This window comes from Dendropsophus ebraccatus, chromosome 7, assembly GCF_027789765.1.
Source record: "Dendropsophus ebraccatus isolate aDenEbr1 chromosome 7, aDenEbr1.pat, whole genome shotgun sequence".
Taxonomy (NCBI): Eukaryota; Metazoa; Chordata; class Amphibia; order Anura; family Hylidae; genus Dendropsophus; species Dendropsophus ebraccatus.
In genome coordinates this window covers 105,926,082-105,942,840 of record NC_091460.1, presented here as the reverse complement: position 1 = coordinate 105,942,840, position 16,759 = coordinate 105,926,082, and the positions used below count along the sequence as shown (strand labels likewise).

General features: G+C 42.9%; 1 protein-coding gene across 1 annotated transcript in view; it reads right to left on the bottom strand.

The window, feature by feature from the left end:
* RASGEF1B (RasGEF domain family member 1B) overlaps window positions 1-16,086 on the bottom strand; it is a 28,382-nt gene extending 12,296 nt beyond the window's left edge. The window contains exons 1-4 of the mRNA XM_069978096.1: window positions 15,822-16,086; window positions 3,984-4,166; window positions 3,017-3,139; window positions 1,761-1,898 (exon numbers count right to left, since the gene is read on the bottom strand). Coding sequence (XP_069834197.1) covers window positions 1,761-1,898; window positions 3,017-3,139; window positions 3,984-4,160 — 438 coding nt within the window. The 5' untranslated portion in view covers window positions 4,161-4,166; window positions 15,822-16,086. The remainder of the gene's footprint in view (window positions 1-1,760; window positions 1,899-3,016; window positions 3,140-3,983; window positions 4,167-15,821) is intronic.
* Between the last annotated feature and the right edge of the window lie 673 nt (window positions 16,087-16,759).

Here is a 16,759-nt window from a genome sequence, read left to right as displayed (position 1 = left end):
GGAATACCCCTTTAAAGTAAACTGAGGAGTGGGGAACAATCTGAAACAAGGGCTTCTTTCCTTTTAGACTGGTGGCTATAACTTGTAGATGAATAGCAATGCAATAACAGATGTGACAGCCTGGTGACACTTTCTTTGTAAAAGTTCTCTCTTCATAGTAAATGTGACACTCTGCCAGCTGGCTTAATCTTACTGAAATAAACACCCTGACCGCTGATGCCCATAGTGAATCATGCAGAAGATATTTTGTTATGGTGCTGGCACTGTTTGTCCCAGCTCAGGAACTCCAGTTCTTTGAACCCTGTATAGGTCCACAGTGTGCTGTCCGCCTGCTTCGCCGCTGGCTTGTTCAGATACAGACAAATAATAACTATGCAGAAAAGGGGAATTTATCAGCACAAATAGCTTTAATGCTGTTTGATCCCATAAGAACAGGCTGCACCGCGAGCGCTTACCCCCAGATTACCAAAAAGACAAAGCCTGTTTTGATAAGAGTTTAATGGTGTAAAAAACATGAGCAGTCACACTGCATTGTATGATAGCATTACTGTCAGACAGCTGTATAGCTATTCACTGGGCTGACGCAGCATTGTGACGCCTGCTGTGCATGTCAGATAATATGCTATATCATCTTATAGTATCTTTGTCTCATTCACTAAATCATTCTATCCTCAATGAAGTATTCCTACACCACATCAGCCACCATCCTTATTGATTGGACTGCAAGAAGTTTATCAATAATACCAGTAAGCCCTCTATGCATGTTAGATTGAGGTCAGTGGATCATGCCACACACTGCTGGATTTACCATAGACCTATTAATTGTAGAGCAATAAGTCATTAGTAAATTGCATCCTTCAAGCATCCACTTCTCTGCTGACAATGCTCTTTGTTATGTAACAAATCAGTCAGTATAATTTCCCTGTGTGGTTTTGGTGCTGTGTGACAGGAGAGCTGACCATACAATGCAAGCACCCCCAGGATTCTCTGCTACTGAATGTGGATAAGCAGCAGATGTACACACGCGCAGTGAAGGGAGACACCTAGTGGCCAGATGTATATCGTTGATTTAAATATAGAAAACTTAAGGAGAATGTCTCTCTTAAATTTTCTTTTATTCTAATCTATTTGCTGACTTTTTTTTTATTAAACTGTTTGTACATTTTTATGGGGGCTGCCATATTGCCTGGGCTGTTCTTAAGTTCAGTTAGACGTTGACAAAAAGGGGCCACCCTGTTGTTTCCCTATTTATGTTCCAATACTCGCAACCGAGTGGGACTCAAGGGGTTATCTATCAGGGTGGTGTGGTGCTCTCCCCATCATGGAGGCACCCCGTGGCAACAGGCTAGAGATATCTGGCTATCCCGTGTTTTGAGACTCGCAACCGAGGCTCCACAGACTCTTGTTTTGCATATTTAAATTTTTGGAGGCATCAGTGGAGACTCTTGAATTTATTCACTGATCTCCTTGAGTTCAGTGATTACTGTGTTTTTTTCTGGGCTGTTCTTAACAGCATTTAGTGACATGCTTTATGGAAAGACTCATGGAAATAGACGGCAATATACAGATTCCAGAGGGGGCTGCTATTGTCTTTTACTGATGTTATCTATATACTGGTGTCACTGTAATGCTGTACAGATCACTTTACAGCAGTATCCTCTTATCACCACACACAACAGGAAGCCTCAGCTTAGTTTTAGCCCCAGTAGTGAGAAGAAAACTGCAAGAATGCCATGAGCAATATGGTAGCTGATGCGTACCTCCTCTCCATGTGTGATGCGGTGTGCTGTGTCTTTTAGATTTCTCATCATCCTTTCATCTCGGAAATCGTAAGGGAAGGTCTCAGTCCACTCGGTCAACAGCTGAAGGATTTTGGGAGCAATCTTCTTCATGTAACTCTGTGGATTCACACATACACATTACCATAAACCTTCTATAACTGTCTGCCAAACACATCCTGGCTTCCCCGTACACAAGAACATTTTTCACAGACTTTGTCACAGGCTTATCTCTCTGAGAACAATGGGGCCTGGAAGTAAAAATCCATCACACCTGACACCATATATTGACTTTACTATAAAATGTATAAAGGCTTTAATAAGCACAGAAGTCAACAGTGCCGGCTCAGTGTAAAAATAAATAACAAACTAAAATACTAATAATATCACAAATAAAATAAATAAAATACATCAATTATAAATACAATAATTATTATGTTCCACATGAAAGACAATGTTTACTGATTTGATGGTGCCACAGTCTATATAAAAGATATACATAAAGATTTAAAACCACCATAATTTGTTGCATTTAGAGAATAAATGATCACCTTGATAGGACCTTTGGGGTCTCTTCTGTTGAGCGAACAGCTTTTTCTTCCCCCTGACCTCCTATTCAGATGTTTATTTAATAGAGGAGAGGAAGACAAGCCCCAACCACAGTGGTTTTTGTAAAGAGACTTTATCAGTAGGTTTCTGCAGCCCTATACAAGGGCAGTATAACATGGTGACAGAAACACTGATCAGAATAATATATTATTTCCTATATTTCCAAGCAGCAGTTCCTCAGATATATGTAGAACGTTGAGCACAGGAAAATAGTCCCGCCCATTGTGTGCACACACAAAATCCTTGATATTCATGAGCACCAGCTCTGTCTGGCTGCAATAGACATCTGTCTGCATATACTGTGTATAGTCAGACAGCTGTCAATCAGCAGCTGGTGGGAAGAGGAAGGCAGCGCTAGGCCTGTGTGCATGAGGAAGAATAACCATATCTTCCATATGACTGCAGAGAACAATGTAATGTAATAAACTGTTCTCACCAGCATCTGTCACTTGTATATGCCGCCCGCAGATAGATTCCCTAATAACACTTTGGGAAATTGCCTTCAGCTGTATGAAGTGAAGTGACATTGTTTTCATCATCAAACCCTGTGAATCTACATAGATGCCAGATAGTAAAACACACAATTCGCCATTGTTTAACCAGTCTGCGACCCCGGAGTTATCTATTACCTTATCAGTTCCTGACTCATGGAGCCTTTGTTGCTCTACACAAACATGACAGACTTTAGCCATTAATTCAAAGGGATGAATGAAAAGGCGAGAACTGAGAAGGAAGGTGAAGATGTAGGTTCTCTAAGGAAAAAGGAAAACAAAAAGCATGTTAATAAGTGTATAAATCTTATCAAAAAACAAACCTGCATCACATGTAAATGTATGCTACAGACTTTACCCAAAATTATTAATGGGGTACTTTTTTATATTTATTTTTGTTTTCCCCAAATCAACTGGTACCAGAAAGTTATGCAGATTTGTAATTTACTTCTATGTAAAAATCTCCAGTCTTCCAGTACTTAGCAGCTGCTGTATGTCCAGCAGGAAGTGGTGTATTCTTTCCAGTCTGAAAGTGCTCTCTGCTGCCACCTCTGTCCATGTCCGGAACCGTCCAGCGCAGTAGAAAATCTCCACAGAAAACCTCTCCTGCTCTGGACAGTTCCTTACATGGTCAGAGGTGGCAGCAGAGAGCACTGTGTCAGACCAGAAAGAATACACCACTTCCTGCAGGACATACAGCAGCTGATAAGAAGTGGAAGATTTTGACATAGAAGTGAATTACAAATCTATATACTGACACCAGTTGATTTGATTTTTTTTTTGCGTTCCCCTTCAAGATGTAGGCACAACATACAGTTACCCTTAATAATTTCTACTTGTATTGAATATCCCAGTTTCACCCAGTCACCTCTACATATAGAGTTTATTACCAATAAAACATAAATAATCACTTTATAAGTGATTTATTGAACAGGAAAGCCACATACGTCAAGCCAAAGTCCCTATCTGTCTCCCGGCTTAACTCTCAGTGTTACAGAAATAGCCTATCTCCATGTTTCCTGTTCTGGAAGTTTCTTATGTCAGCGTCCATGGTGTGAAATTGCATGCTTGACAACAGATTTATTTTCATCCTGCTTCCACTTACATCCGGATAGTAGTCAACGCTGGGCACCAAGTGCTGGATAAGTGCTTCAAGGGATCCAGACAGCAAGTTATTATCTTGATAGTACAGGTCGGAACAACTCTCGTCTTTGGACGGATACAAGTTCCGGTTGAAAGTACCGCTGTCAAACATGGCTACTAAACTTGGAGTCTGTGGCATTCTCTCCTGTGGAACAAAGAATAAAAAGGCATAAACATAAGGAAACTAAATGCCCTCATACTTTTTCTCTAAGAGGTACTCCAGCAAAACTAGTGTAAGAAAGTTATGAAGATATGTAATTTACTTCAATCTAAAAATCTCAAGCCTTCTCAGTACTTATCAGCTGTTGTATGCCCTGCAGGAAGTGTTGTATTTGTGTATTCTTTCAAGTCTGACACAGTGCTCTCTGCTGCCACCTCTGTTCATGTCAGGAGCAGTAGATGGGGATTTGCGAATACTCTGGAGAGGTGGCAGCAGAGAGCACTATGTCAGGCTGGAAAGAATACACCACTTCCTGCAGGACATACAACAGCTGATAAGTACTGGAAGACTTAAGATTTTCAAATAGAAGTCTTTATAATTTTCTGACACCAGCTGATTTGACAGGAAAAAAAAATTTTTTTTGCTGGAGTACACCTTTAAAACTTCTTCTCTGGATCCCTGGAGTTCACAATTTATTTATGATAATAGAAAGAAAAAAAAAATGCCTGAGGCAACTCGACAAAACAAAACCCACATCAATGTGCATTAGCATGTAACCCCCAGCACTTCTTTTTCCCATTTCTATAAGGAACAGATGCAGCCCTGCACCCCCCTTTTATGTCGCTGTTATCTAGCAGCACACTTGGTGGACAATCCCAGAGAGCAGCAGACTGTGCAGACATCTGATCCCAGCACACAGGAGTGAAGGGACAGCCTGCAGTTAGGCACTTTCCTTCCATCTGTACAGCATATCTCTCAACAAAGAATGTCACAATGAGTTCTTGGTGGTGGGGGGGCCAGGGGGGGCTATTAAGTTATTAGTCGGATTCCTGGGGACACACACACTTCTAGCCTCCAGCACCAAAGCCAAACAAAAGACGTATTCAGATCTACTCAAGACAGATACAGCTCAGCGAGTAAACAATCGGAAAGCTCCAAAGTCCGACCGCACAGCAGCCCCCACCCATGACCCCTTTGTATCCACAGCAAACTAATATTTGCATTAAAATAAGGCGAAGGCTCATGGTCATCTAAAGAAAACCTGAAGTTGTGTTCTACATCTGCTGCGAGATGGGGTCTGAATGGAGCAGGGTCCTAATAGTACACGTGTCTCGGCTTAGACGTACCATGATATAATGAGACCAAGTGTTATGGCCAGACACCGATTCAGGGCCAAGAATGTAGCCTAAAACATTAAGAAATAGGACATTCTTCCTGAGATTAGACAGCTGGGGAATTGGGACAGGGCAGCTAAACAGAAGTCTTCTCATTCTCTTAGATGTGAGATTACTTATTACCGCAATAATCCTCCATATATACTGAGGTTAAAGAGGAAGTCCAGCAAAAATATGTTTCTTTCAAGACAACTGGTGTCAGGAAAGTTATATAAATTTGTAATTTACTTCTATTTAAAAAAAAAAAAAACCCAGTCTTCCAGTATTTATCAGCTGCTGTATGTCCAGCAGGAAGTGATATATTCTTTCCAGTCTGACAGATTGCTCTCTGCTGCCACCTCTGTCCATGTCAGGAACTGTCCAGAGCAGAAAAGGTTTTCTATGGGGATTTGCTACTGCTCTGAAAAGTTCCTGACATGGACAGTGGTGGCAGCAGAGAGCACTGTGTCAGACTGAAAAGAATACACCACTTCCTGCAGGACATACAGCAGCTGATAAGTACTGAAAGACTAGAGATTTTTAAATAGAAGTAAATTATAATACTGTAAAGACGAGCGAGCTGGACGAAGTTTGGGTGCGTACAAACCCGAACCATCAACTTTTAAATCTCGCTGTCGGCCTGCTCTTTGGGGAAGGTGGAAATAGCCCAAGTCCCACCTGTAAAACACGGATACGGCCTTCCCCACGGACAGGTAAGACAGCGGGATTCAAAAGCGCAGCAAGTTCCCTTATCAGTAATGTATAAAAAGCATTGGGAAAAATAACATTTCCAAGAAAAGAAAATGCAAGAAATGTATATTGTGCCAAAAATGGTGCCCTGTAGTATATATCATGGGGATAGCTGGCGGGAAGGTCAGCTGTTCCATAGACTTCAAGGCGAAGCAGTTGGCAGCAGTTGCGTGACTATGAAGCGATGAGAGGCCAGACCATGTCACTAAATATTATATGTCTCATGCACAGACATAAATGCTCAGCATACAAATGTCATCTCCGCTCAGAGATATCAGAAAGCAATGCAGTAAATGAGAGCCCCGTAATACACAGCGTCTCCAAGAGTATGTAGGGATACTGGGTCTGCCTGCAAGCAGAATTTACATAAAGCTTACGCAACACAAGGTAAAGCGCTTAGTACAGAGCCGTAATAGAATTAGGAGCCGCTTGTTGGCACTCTGATCTATTATAGGAAGACAGGATAGGTCTCCAGACTTGGATTTTAAGTAGCTTTTAGATGTAATAATCAAGTCAAAGCAATCTGCATTCTTCAGGTTAATAGAAGCCAACACTGTGTCACCCCCGTATGGATAAAGCAGTAACCATCTGACAATGTCATTTATCTTGTTATAGCAAAATACTGGTGATTACCAACTAAGGCCGTCTGTTAAATTATACGGATTTCTGGAAATCCTGATAAATTACGGACCTATAGGATTCTATTGGGCACGGATACCCATCAGGATTTTTCCTAAATGTATCTCTGCCGGAAATAAGCGTTTGGAAAATATAGGACATGTCCGGCCACTGATGGCCCCATAGAACTCTATGAGGGCATCCAGAATTCCAAACAGTTCTGGATGCACATCCCAAATCTGTCCTGAATTCCAGATGCAATGCATGGTAGCCCAGGTCAGTGCCGGTACCCGGGCAAGTGACGTTGGTGCTGAAGCTGGCCCTTTAACTGTACACGCTCCTAATCAGGTGGCATTGGCTACCCGCCCTGTCACTCTTGTGGCTGGAAGCAGCATTATACCTCCGGCTCTCATCCCCCAGGCGTTGCAGCGCACAAGTGATGTCAGTGCGCAGGCAGCACAAGCAGCGTAAAAGAGGCCATCACTGCAGCAGATGAGTAGGATTTTTTTTTTTCCTCCTCTGTTTTATGGTCAGGAAACTCTGATGGTTTTCTAAAGCCTCATGAAAGGCTTCCAGGTCAGTGTTTCCTCCGCAAAAGAAAACTTGATGGCAACTAATACAGCCGTTACTACTACGCCAACCTCTCACCGACCTCGGGTGTCAGCTACTCACCATGTTTGGAAACCTAAAAAAATTCTCCATTAAAAAGTCAGAGCTGACGGTCACTGGTCAGGCTACATGTGCTGATAACCAACAGCATGGACATCCGGCAGCTCTATTACCTATTCCATGTGCAGGTTTGTGTCAGTGAACGTCTCCTGTAGTGGCCATTGCTGGATTACTGCACCTCATTTCCTGCCTATTGTGAAATATGTAAATACCCAGAAGAGATGTGGGAAGCGCTGGCAAACAAGGAAATGAATGGGAAATGCAGATCTGCCTGCTATTCTACAAAGGGCAGGATGGTCATCACCACAGCACCTAGTAATAAAGAAGTGACTTGTGAACACTATACAAAACCTTGTCTACATGCAGCAGTATTGATGGGGAAATGAATCAAATGACAAAAGATCTACGAACAATGCATCAATATACTTGCTTTATAAACTACTATCACTGGCCTGCGGTATATAGATTGGATATGGGGCTACTATACTCCTCCTGTTGGGGAAAGCAGACATGGACCGAAAAGTAAGGTTTTCCTATCTCTTGATGTTCACCGAATCTGTCATAGGTACCTGGAAAAGCTCCAGAGAGGTAACATGCTTATTTGGGGGTAGGGGTAGGCCACATGCACATATCTGTGACATGTTTTTATGGAAATCTGTCAGGGAGCTTCAGGAAACCATCAGTATTTTCTGATTGTAATAAAATGGAATGGAAAACAAAGCCATATACACCTGCTGTGCGGCCGCAGCAGCGCTCCAAGCCAGATTCTCCCTGTAATTTCCTGTACTGCGACTGCACGAGTGACATCACTCATGTGCCGCGATGCTGGGGAGGAGCGGAGTGGCCTCTTATGGCCTCAGATATAATGCTGCCTCCAGGCATTAGAGTGATCGGGTCCTATTCCACAAAGCAATTTTTCGGTGATTAACGATGAGCCATCTCAAACCACCACCCTGGTGAACGACCTGAAATCGTCCACCTAATTACACGGAACAATGTTTGTTACTTATGATTGTTCCTGCGGTCGTCCTGTCGTCGCTACTGTGAACGACGTCTTATAACACAGAATGATGCGTGAACAACTTGCAAATGGTCAACAATAAAAATAGGTCCAAATTCTATCAAGCAACCAACAATTTCTCGTTGGTGGTTTAATCGTTGTCTGCTATTACACAAAGAGGTTATCGCTTAATTACAAACAATCTAACGATTTTTTTTAACAATAACTGTCCCGGGAGCTAAAGTCTCCTCGCCCTGTCAAACATGGCACCCCATTTAACAATATGCGCATACAGTTAAAGGGTCAGACACAGCACCTTGCAGCACTTGCCCATGTGCCGACGCTGGCCAGTGCTCCTGGAATTCTGGCTGGATTCCGGATATACATAGAGAGCTCTCCAGAATTCTGGATGCTCCTATATGGTTCTATTTACCGGAAAATAGGGCAGGATCTATATTTTTGGGCATCAACACCCTTCAGGAAAAAACCTGAAGTGTGTCCATGTCTAATAGAACCCTGTAATCCAGAGATCTATCTGGATTTTCTGATCAGAACAGATTGTCCCAACATGTGCAAGGTGCCTAATTTTAGTTATCAGCTAGCAATCACTTTACAACAGTACATAGTGGCTTTGTATTCATCCCAATATGATCTACCAGTTAAGGGAGGAGGAAACAGAACATTCTATCTAGAATCTGCTGTTACGACACGGCTGAACACACCTGTACAGGTACTGGCAGTTCCTTGCTGGTTCCCTTGGGAAGAAATCAATTGCAAGTGTAAAACGTAATGAACAGGGTATACAAAGGAAGGTTGGTGTTTTTTTTCTGCTGAGGCAAGCGGTTTGCTCACCTCCACCGATAGACTACTGTCTAGACAGGACGAGAGTCACTTTGACAGCACTCACAAACCATTCTCATCGCTCAGCTAGACAACACAATGGTGGCAAAACGTCAGAGCAAAATGTGGTTTGAAGAGAAAAAGCTATTGTGAAAAACTGACGGCGAGAACACATTTGCTTTATAAAAGTTCCAGCAGAGAAGATATTCCCAGTATATATCACCAGCAGACGTGATGACAGCTACTGGAACAACCCATGGGTCGCTGGCAGTGACACCTGGTAACATGACATGTGCATACTTGTGCTATTCCACAAACTCAGCCTGGAAAAATAACATCTAAAAATAACAGCAGACATGTCAAATGTGACACCTCAACGCCAACCTGTGGATGACGCCAATGGCTGACGCTCTTACATGTATCATTATCCATCCACAACAGACTATACTGCTTTAAATGAAAAAGCCAGTGTCCTTTGATGATTGCATGCTTGGATTAAAAAATTATTTACTTATACTGAGAAACGAACAGGTCTTTCACTACAATTTTTCCATTATAATCAATTATAGTAGTTATCAGCTGCTGTACGTCCTGCAGGAAGTTGTATATTCTTTCCAGTCTGACAGTGCTCATGTCAGGAATTGTCCAGAGCAGTAGCAAATCCCTAAAGAAAACCTCTCCTGCTCTGGACAGTTCCTGTCATGGACAGAGGTGGCAGCAGAGAGCGCTGTGTCAGACTGGAAAGAATACACCACCTCCTGCAGAATATACAGCAACTGATAAGTACTGGAAGACAGGAGATTTTTAAATATAAAATGTATAACTTTCTGGTACCAGTTGATTTGAAGGGGGAAAAAAAACTAACTCACCGGAGTTCCCCTCTAACACTGACACTCCATTGACACACCATCTGCTACTATTTGTTCTTTGTTACACTAGTTATGCTCCAAGAAAGCTGCCATCTATCAGAACGTGTCAGGAAATTAAAAGTCACAACTCCCCTTCCGCATACGGATTTACCCATATGGGCTTGTCACTTCCAATCTGTCCTAGTCCCCCCTACATATGTGCCCGAGACTTACCACATCCGTCCATACATTAGGGATTTCAGATAGACATGTGGTTCATGGTTGGTCTGTGAACGTTGTCACCTTACATGATGATTACTGTCATTACCGCCATTAGCTGTGTATTACAGACTGATACTAATGGACATAATGTATGTTTGTATAGAAGTCTTGTTGGTTTCCTCCAGACACTGGCCTGTGTATATGATAACCAAGCACCTCCAAATCTAGGTCACGGCAGAATCTTGCCGACAGGCAATCAGAATCAGACTGACAGGCCAGCATACAATGCAACCAAGACAAGGTCTATGTACAAGTGTAAGCTTTTTAGGCAGAGCTGATTTTCCAGCAGAGTGGCCAGGGCCCGGACGTCTCTCACAGACACTTCTTTATTAATTAGACACATGCTGACAGATGGGTCATAAAACATTGATGTCCCTATTCTGCACCACTAAAGTGCTTGTCAGCTGCTGATCATATGCACCATCAGAGCACAAAGAGGGGCCCCCTATGGACTTTTACACTTTTTCCAATTTGTTATATGGCCTTTTGAAATCTACAGCCTAGAGATCAGGGATGAGGAACCTTCATCCCTCCAGCTGTGGCAAAACTACAATTCCCATCATGCTTGGACAGCCGTAGCTTTAGCTTCGGCTGTCCAAGCATGATGGGAATTGTAGTTTTGCCACAGCTGGAGGGCCGAAGGTTGCCCATCCCTGGCATAGATCATTCACACTCAGTCCTTGAATGTATGAAACACACAGCTTAATAGGGCGACAGATACACATGAAGATCCACCGGCAATGTCCACCTCCTCCAGCTGTGTCTATAGAAGTGTGCAGCAAATATAGGGCATGTGCCCATCCTACAGCTCTACAAGTACACAGGGTACATAGAGCACAGGACGCCACGCCGCGTCTATTGTAACCAAATCCTCATTTCATTTTACACATTACCTACCTAGAATTACCTGACCTAACTAGAGATGAGCGAACCGGGATCGGGTTCGAGTCGATCCGAACCCGAACGTTCGAAGTTTAATAAAGCTCTAAGGTTGTCTGGAAAACATGGATACAGCCAATGACTATATCTATGTTTTCCACATAGCCTTCGGGCTTTATCCAACTTCAGCAGTCACCGCTAATCAAATGCCGAAAGTTCGGGTTCGGATGGACTCAAGCATGCTCCAGGTTCGCTCATCTCTAGGCAAAGTGGCCAGGAATGCCCTGTGATATTATATCTTAAAGGGGTTGTCCACTCATCGCTGATAATTAAACATGCTGCTGGAAACTTTTTTTTTTTTTTCTTTCAAATCAACTGAAAGTTATACAGATGTGTATTTTACTTTTATTTAAAAATCTCAAGTCTTCTACTACTTATCTGCTGTATATCCTGCAGGAAGTGGTGTATTCTTTCCAGCCTGACACAGTGCTCTCTGCTGCCACTTCTGTCCATGTCAGGAACTGTCTAGAGCAGTAGAAAATCCCCATATAAAAATAAACTTCTGCTCTGAACATGGACAGAGGTAGCAGCAGAAAGCACCATGTCTGCTGCTGTATGTCCTGCAGAAAGTGGTGCTTTCTGCTGCCACCTTTGTTCATGTCCAGAGCAGGAGAAGTTTATTTTTATATGGGGATTTGCTACTGTTCTAGACAGTTCCTGTCACAGACAGAGGTGTCAGCAGAGAGCACTGTGTCAGGCTGGAAAGAATACACCACTTCTTGCAGGACATACAGCAGCTGATACGTACTGGAAGACTGGTGATTTGTAAATAAAATTTGATTCCCTAGTGGCTGCCCTAGGGAGTCCTTGAAAACATGAACAGAGCCATATACTTCTAAAGGAGGGTGTTCAGCATCAGTAGTTGTAAAAACTATGGAGGAAATGTATCATTCAGTCTAATAACTGCAATTTTTTCTGTGTGCCTTCATTTATTGCAGGGTTTTTTTTTTGGTGTACTATAGGAAGTCTCCATGTGAAATACTAAGCACTATACAAGTCCCAGGCTGAGCGGGCACTATAGAGGCTCTAGCACAAGCCTGTTTGCAGCTTATGGGATGTACAGCATTAGGGGATTTACTCTTGATTATGTTTGCATTGGATTAGTTTCATGGGTCATGATGTATCCTAGCAGAGCGGCTTCTGTAACATCGCTGTTTATCCTGCATTGAATTAATCCTTTCCAAGAGAAACGTGCACAGCAGTTACACCGGAATCTTCTAGAAAAAAAGGAGCTGACCCCTATAAAGTAGATGATAAATGTTTCTGTGTATCTACTGGTTTGATTTTATTATATCATCATTCCTCCCTGAATATACTAGCGCCATAAAATTTGGCATTCAATAATAAAGTGGCCACTGGGTGGCGCTGTCTCATTGTGGTTAATACACCAACACAGCAAACCTACAGAATGTTTCCAATAGAAAACAATTGTTACTTTTACATAATACTTGTATTATTGCCACAATAAACAATAAAAAAAAAAAATTGTAAACTTAAGTTGAATAATTCTAAGAACCGTAAGATGAATGATCTGAATACTATGGTGTACAATAGTGTGCCAGACTGGGATTGATTGTTCTGTCCTCACTGGTAATACTGGTTTGACATTATGTTACAGTAGCGTTAATAAACTGATCACAAAATATTTTTAGACCAGTCTGGAATGATGCAACAAATAAGTATCTGCCCAAACAGGTTGATTCAGCCCAGGAGAGGATTACGGCGTTGTTCACACAACACGACACTCTTTGCTTATTTTTATTTTTGTTTCAACCAAAACTATAAGTCACCCTACAAAGAGCAGTGGCGGCGTTCCTGAGGGGTCACATGGGGGTAAGGTTTTTGCCTCATGCAGGGACCACACACATTTAGGGTATGTTCACAGGCTTGGGGGGGAACACATGGATTTCGACATCAAATCTGCTGTGATTTCTGCTTCAAAATCCACAGTTTCCCATTGATTCCAGTGGACGACATGAGAGAGCACAGAAGAAGTGACATAGCCCTTTTTCTGTTTAGTCCCCCCTTGAAGCTTCCAATGAAAGCAATGGCATGCTGGTGACATGCCCCATTACACTGACTAAAGTTTGCAGAGTACCAGAAATTTCTCCAAAAAAAAAAAAACACTAAAAACTTGTGGGCCTAATAAGCTTCAGAAAAACGGCCTTAAAGGGGTACTCCATTGGAAAAAAAAATCAACTGGTGTCAGAAATTTAAGCAGATTTGTAAACTCTCAAGTCTCTTAGTACTTATCAGCTGCTGTATGTCCAGCAGGAAGTGGTGTATTCTTTCCAGTCTGATATGCTGCTCTCTGCTGCCACCTCTGTCTAAGTCAGGAACTGTCCAGAGTAGTTGTAAATAGAAATAGAAAACCTCTATAGTTCTGCACAGTTCCTGTCATAGACAGAGGTAGCAGCACTGTGCCAGACTGGAAAAAATACACCACTTCCTGCAGGATATACAGCAGCTGATAGGTACTGGAAGACTGGAGATTTTTTTTAAATAGAAATAAAATTACAAATCTATATAACTTTTGGACACCCGTTCATTTAAAAGAAGAAATTTAGCTGATTTGCTGTGGATTTTGCATCCAGATACACAGCAGAATACTGTACAATGGCAGCAAAGCAGATGAGATCTCTCCAAAAGATTCCAAAATAAAACCTAACACCAGAAATGTCCATAAAGACTGCACTGTGTGGACAGGGCCTAACACTAGAAATCACTTTAAGGGACACAAATCATTACGTACGGTCGCTTTACTACATACAATCCTCCGGCTAAACAAACAGCTATTATTTCCACTAGTCGGATGGTTTTCCAAGCGCTCCCCCAAGACTCATTTATTTGAAATCCTCAGAGAGGCTTCAGAGCTGCGCTCACCCTGAGGGGTCGGGCTCTAATGGAGATTAACAACAAGGGAAGAAAGTCCTAGTGTTTGTGGTGAGATGCAATTACCAAATCCATTCGGCTGCCTAGAAGTATTCAGAGGTGACTTCACCAGCCCCGACCTTCCTGTATACAGTCCGGTCACCAGTCCTCTGACCCCGACCACTCACTCCACACAACCAAGACTGGGGGCCCTAGTGTTCATTCATTGATTCATCAGATTTTATACTCTCGCCCATACATGAGCAGCAGTAACCAGATCTGGCAGCTACTTCTCCCCCATTGCTCTAGGGAGACATCATGCACCTTAGGTCACGTAGGTTAAAATGGGAATAGAGACTGATTACTTGCTTCATACAGCTGTATGGCCGCCATTAACCCCATCTTTCTTACCAGTTTAAAGGGGTACATCCACCACAACAACCTACAGCATGCTGATTTCTGTAAATGACAACAGGACTCTGACCAACGTGACCCAGACTCATGCCCAGAAAGAAGGTGCCACTGTATCACCTGGGACCTGGCCCTGAGCTAGATCTCTGCTTACATACATTATGCTGGGAGGTGACGCTCCTGGTTACCATATTAAAGGATTTTGTATAGAAGGAGCACCATCACTGTACCCGGCTGCAATGCACCTTCTAGCAAAGCAATGGGAAAGTAAACAGTGCCATGTTATTAACCCTGCAGTAGTAGTAGTAGTACTCAGCTACCCATTGACCTCTGCCTGGTTCTCATGCCTAAATATAGAAGCCAGTAAATAAATGTCCTAGTGGTGCGGAGCGGTGGCATCCTGGCTGGCATCTCACCACAGTACACAGTGTACCCGCTGGGTACAGAAACAATACCACAATCCCACCTCATCTCTAGGAATAGCTCACCCAGTGACATGGACTGCACACATATAACACACACACACACACACACACACACACACACACACACAAAACAGTACCCAGGGACATGCACTGCGCACACACACACATATATATATATTTTACACATATACACACCAATACCCAGTGAGATGCACTGCACACACATATATATATATATATATATATATATATATATATATCACACCTCCACCCAGTGACATTTACTGCACACTTTGTATATATATACACATACACCAATACCCAGTGAGATGCACAGCACACTATACACACTATATATATATATATATATATATACACACACATACACACACATATATATGCACAGCACACTATACACACACATATATATATATATATATATATATATATATATATATACACACACACATATATATGCACAGCACACTATACACACATTATATATACACACATATATATGCACAGCACACTATACACACATTATATATACACACATATATATGCACAGCACACTATACACACATTATATATACACACATATATATGCACAGCACACTATACACACAGCTATGCCGGTCACAGTCAGTGATGCAGCATCCCCCCCATGCAGCTGATGTCACCACAGATCACACACAGGGCACTGGCACAGCTATATATAGGCGGCTGCTGCCCAGTATAGGAATGTAGCGTACTCACTGCACCCTGTATACAGGACAGGACACATATACAGGGCATATATATATAATTACATATACACACTATACTAATACTACCTGTCAATCAGGATGGGTAATCGATCTCCAACAGAAAGTTCACTTTATATTCATCCGACCACCAACGTATCCATGTAAGGAGCCGGTACTCAGCGACTAGTAATCCTCAGTCAGTGCAGGTATATACAGTCCGGGGTATATACAGTGCAAGGTATATAGGATACGGCTAGTCCGGTGATAGGTCCACACACCCGGCCGGTCAGCCCGCACTCCGCTCATACACACACTGCCCGCCGCTCCAATGTGCACTTGTTTCTCGCTTTCAAAGTTTCCTCCTCCTCCCGCACTGAGCTCCGTGTCTCCTCCTCCTCCTCCCGCACTGAGCTCCGTGTCTCCTCCTCCTCCCGCCTCTCCTTCCCAGACCTGTACATAGTGAATCTTCCAGCCTCCTCCTCTCCCTCCCCCTCCTCCTCTCCTCACAGTTGTGGCCTCGGGGCAGCGGGGGAGACCGGGCTGATGGCTGCAGGAGATGGTGATACTGGCGGCTGCTGACAGGGAGGTCACTGGCATCAGAAGCGGCCTGTGCATTCCTGCTGCTTCTCTTCTCTATATACTCTGACCAGTATGGAGCCCAGCTGTATCCCAGTATATACTCTGACCAGTATGGAGCCCAACTCTATCCCAGTATAGATGAACTGATCACTATGGAGCCCAGCTCTATCCCAGTATAGAGACACTAATCACTATGGAGCCCAGCCCTATCCCAGTATGGAGACACTTATCACTATGGAGCCCAGCCCTATCCCAGTATAGATGAACTGATCACTATGGAGCCCAGCCCTATCCCAGTATAGATGAACTGACCAGTATGGAGCCCAGCTCTATCCCAGTATAGAGACACTAATCACTATGGAGCCCAGCTCTATCCCAGTATGGAGACACTAATCACTATGGAGCCCAGCCCTATCCCAGTATGGAGACACTTATCACTATGGAGC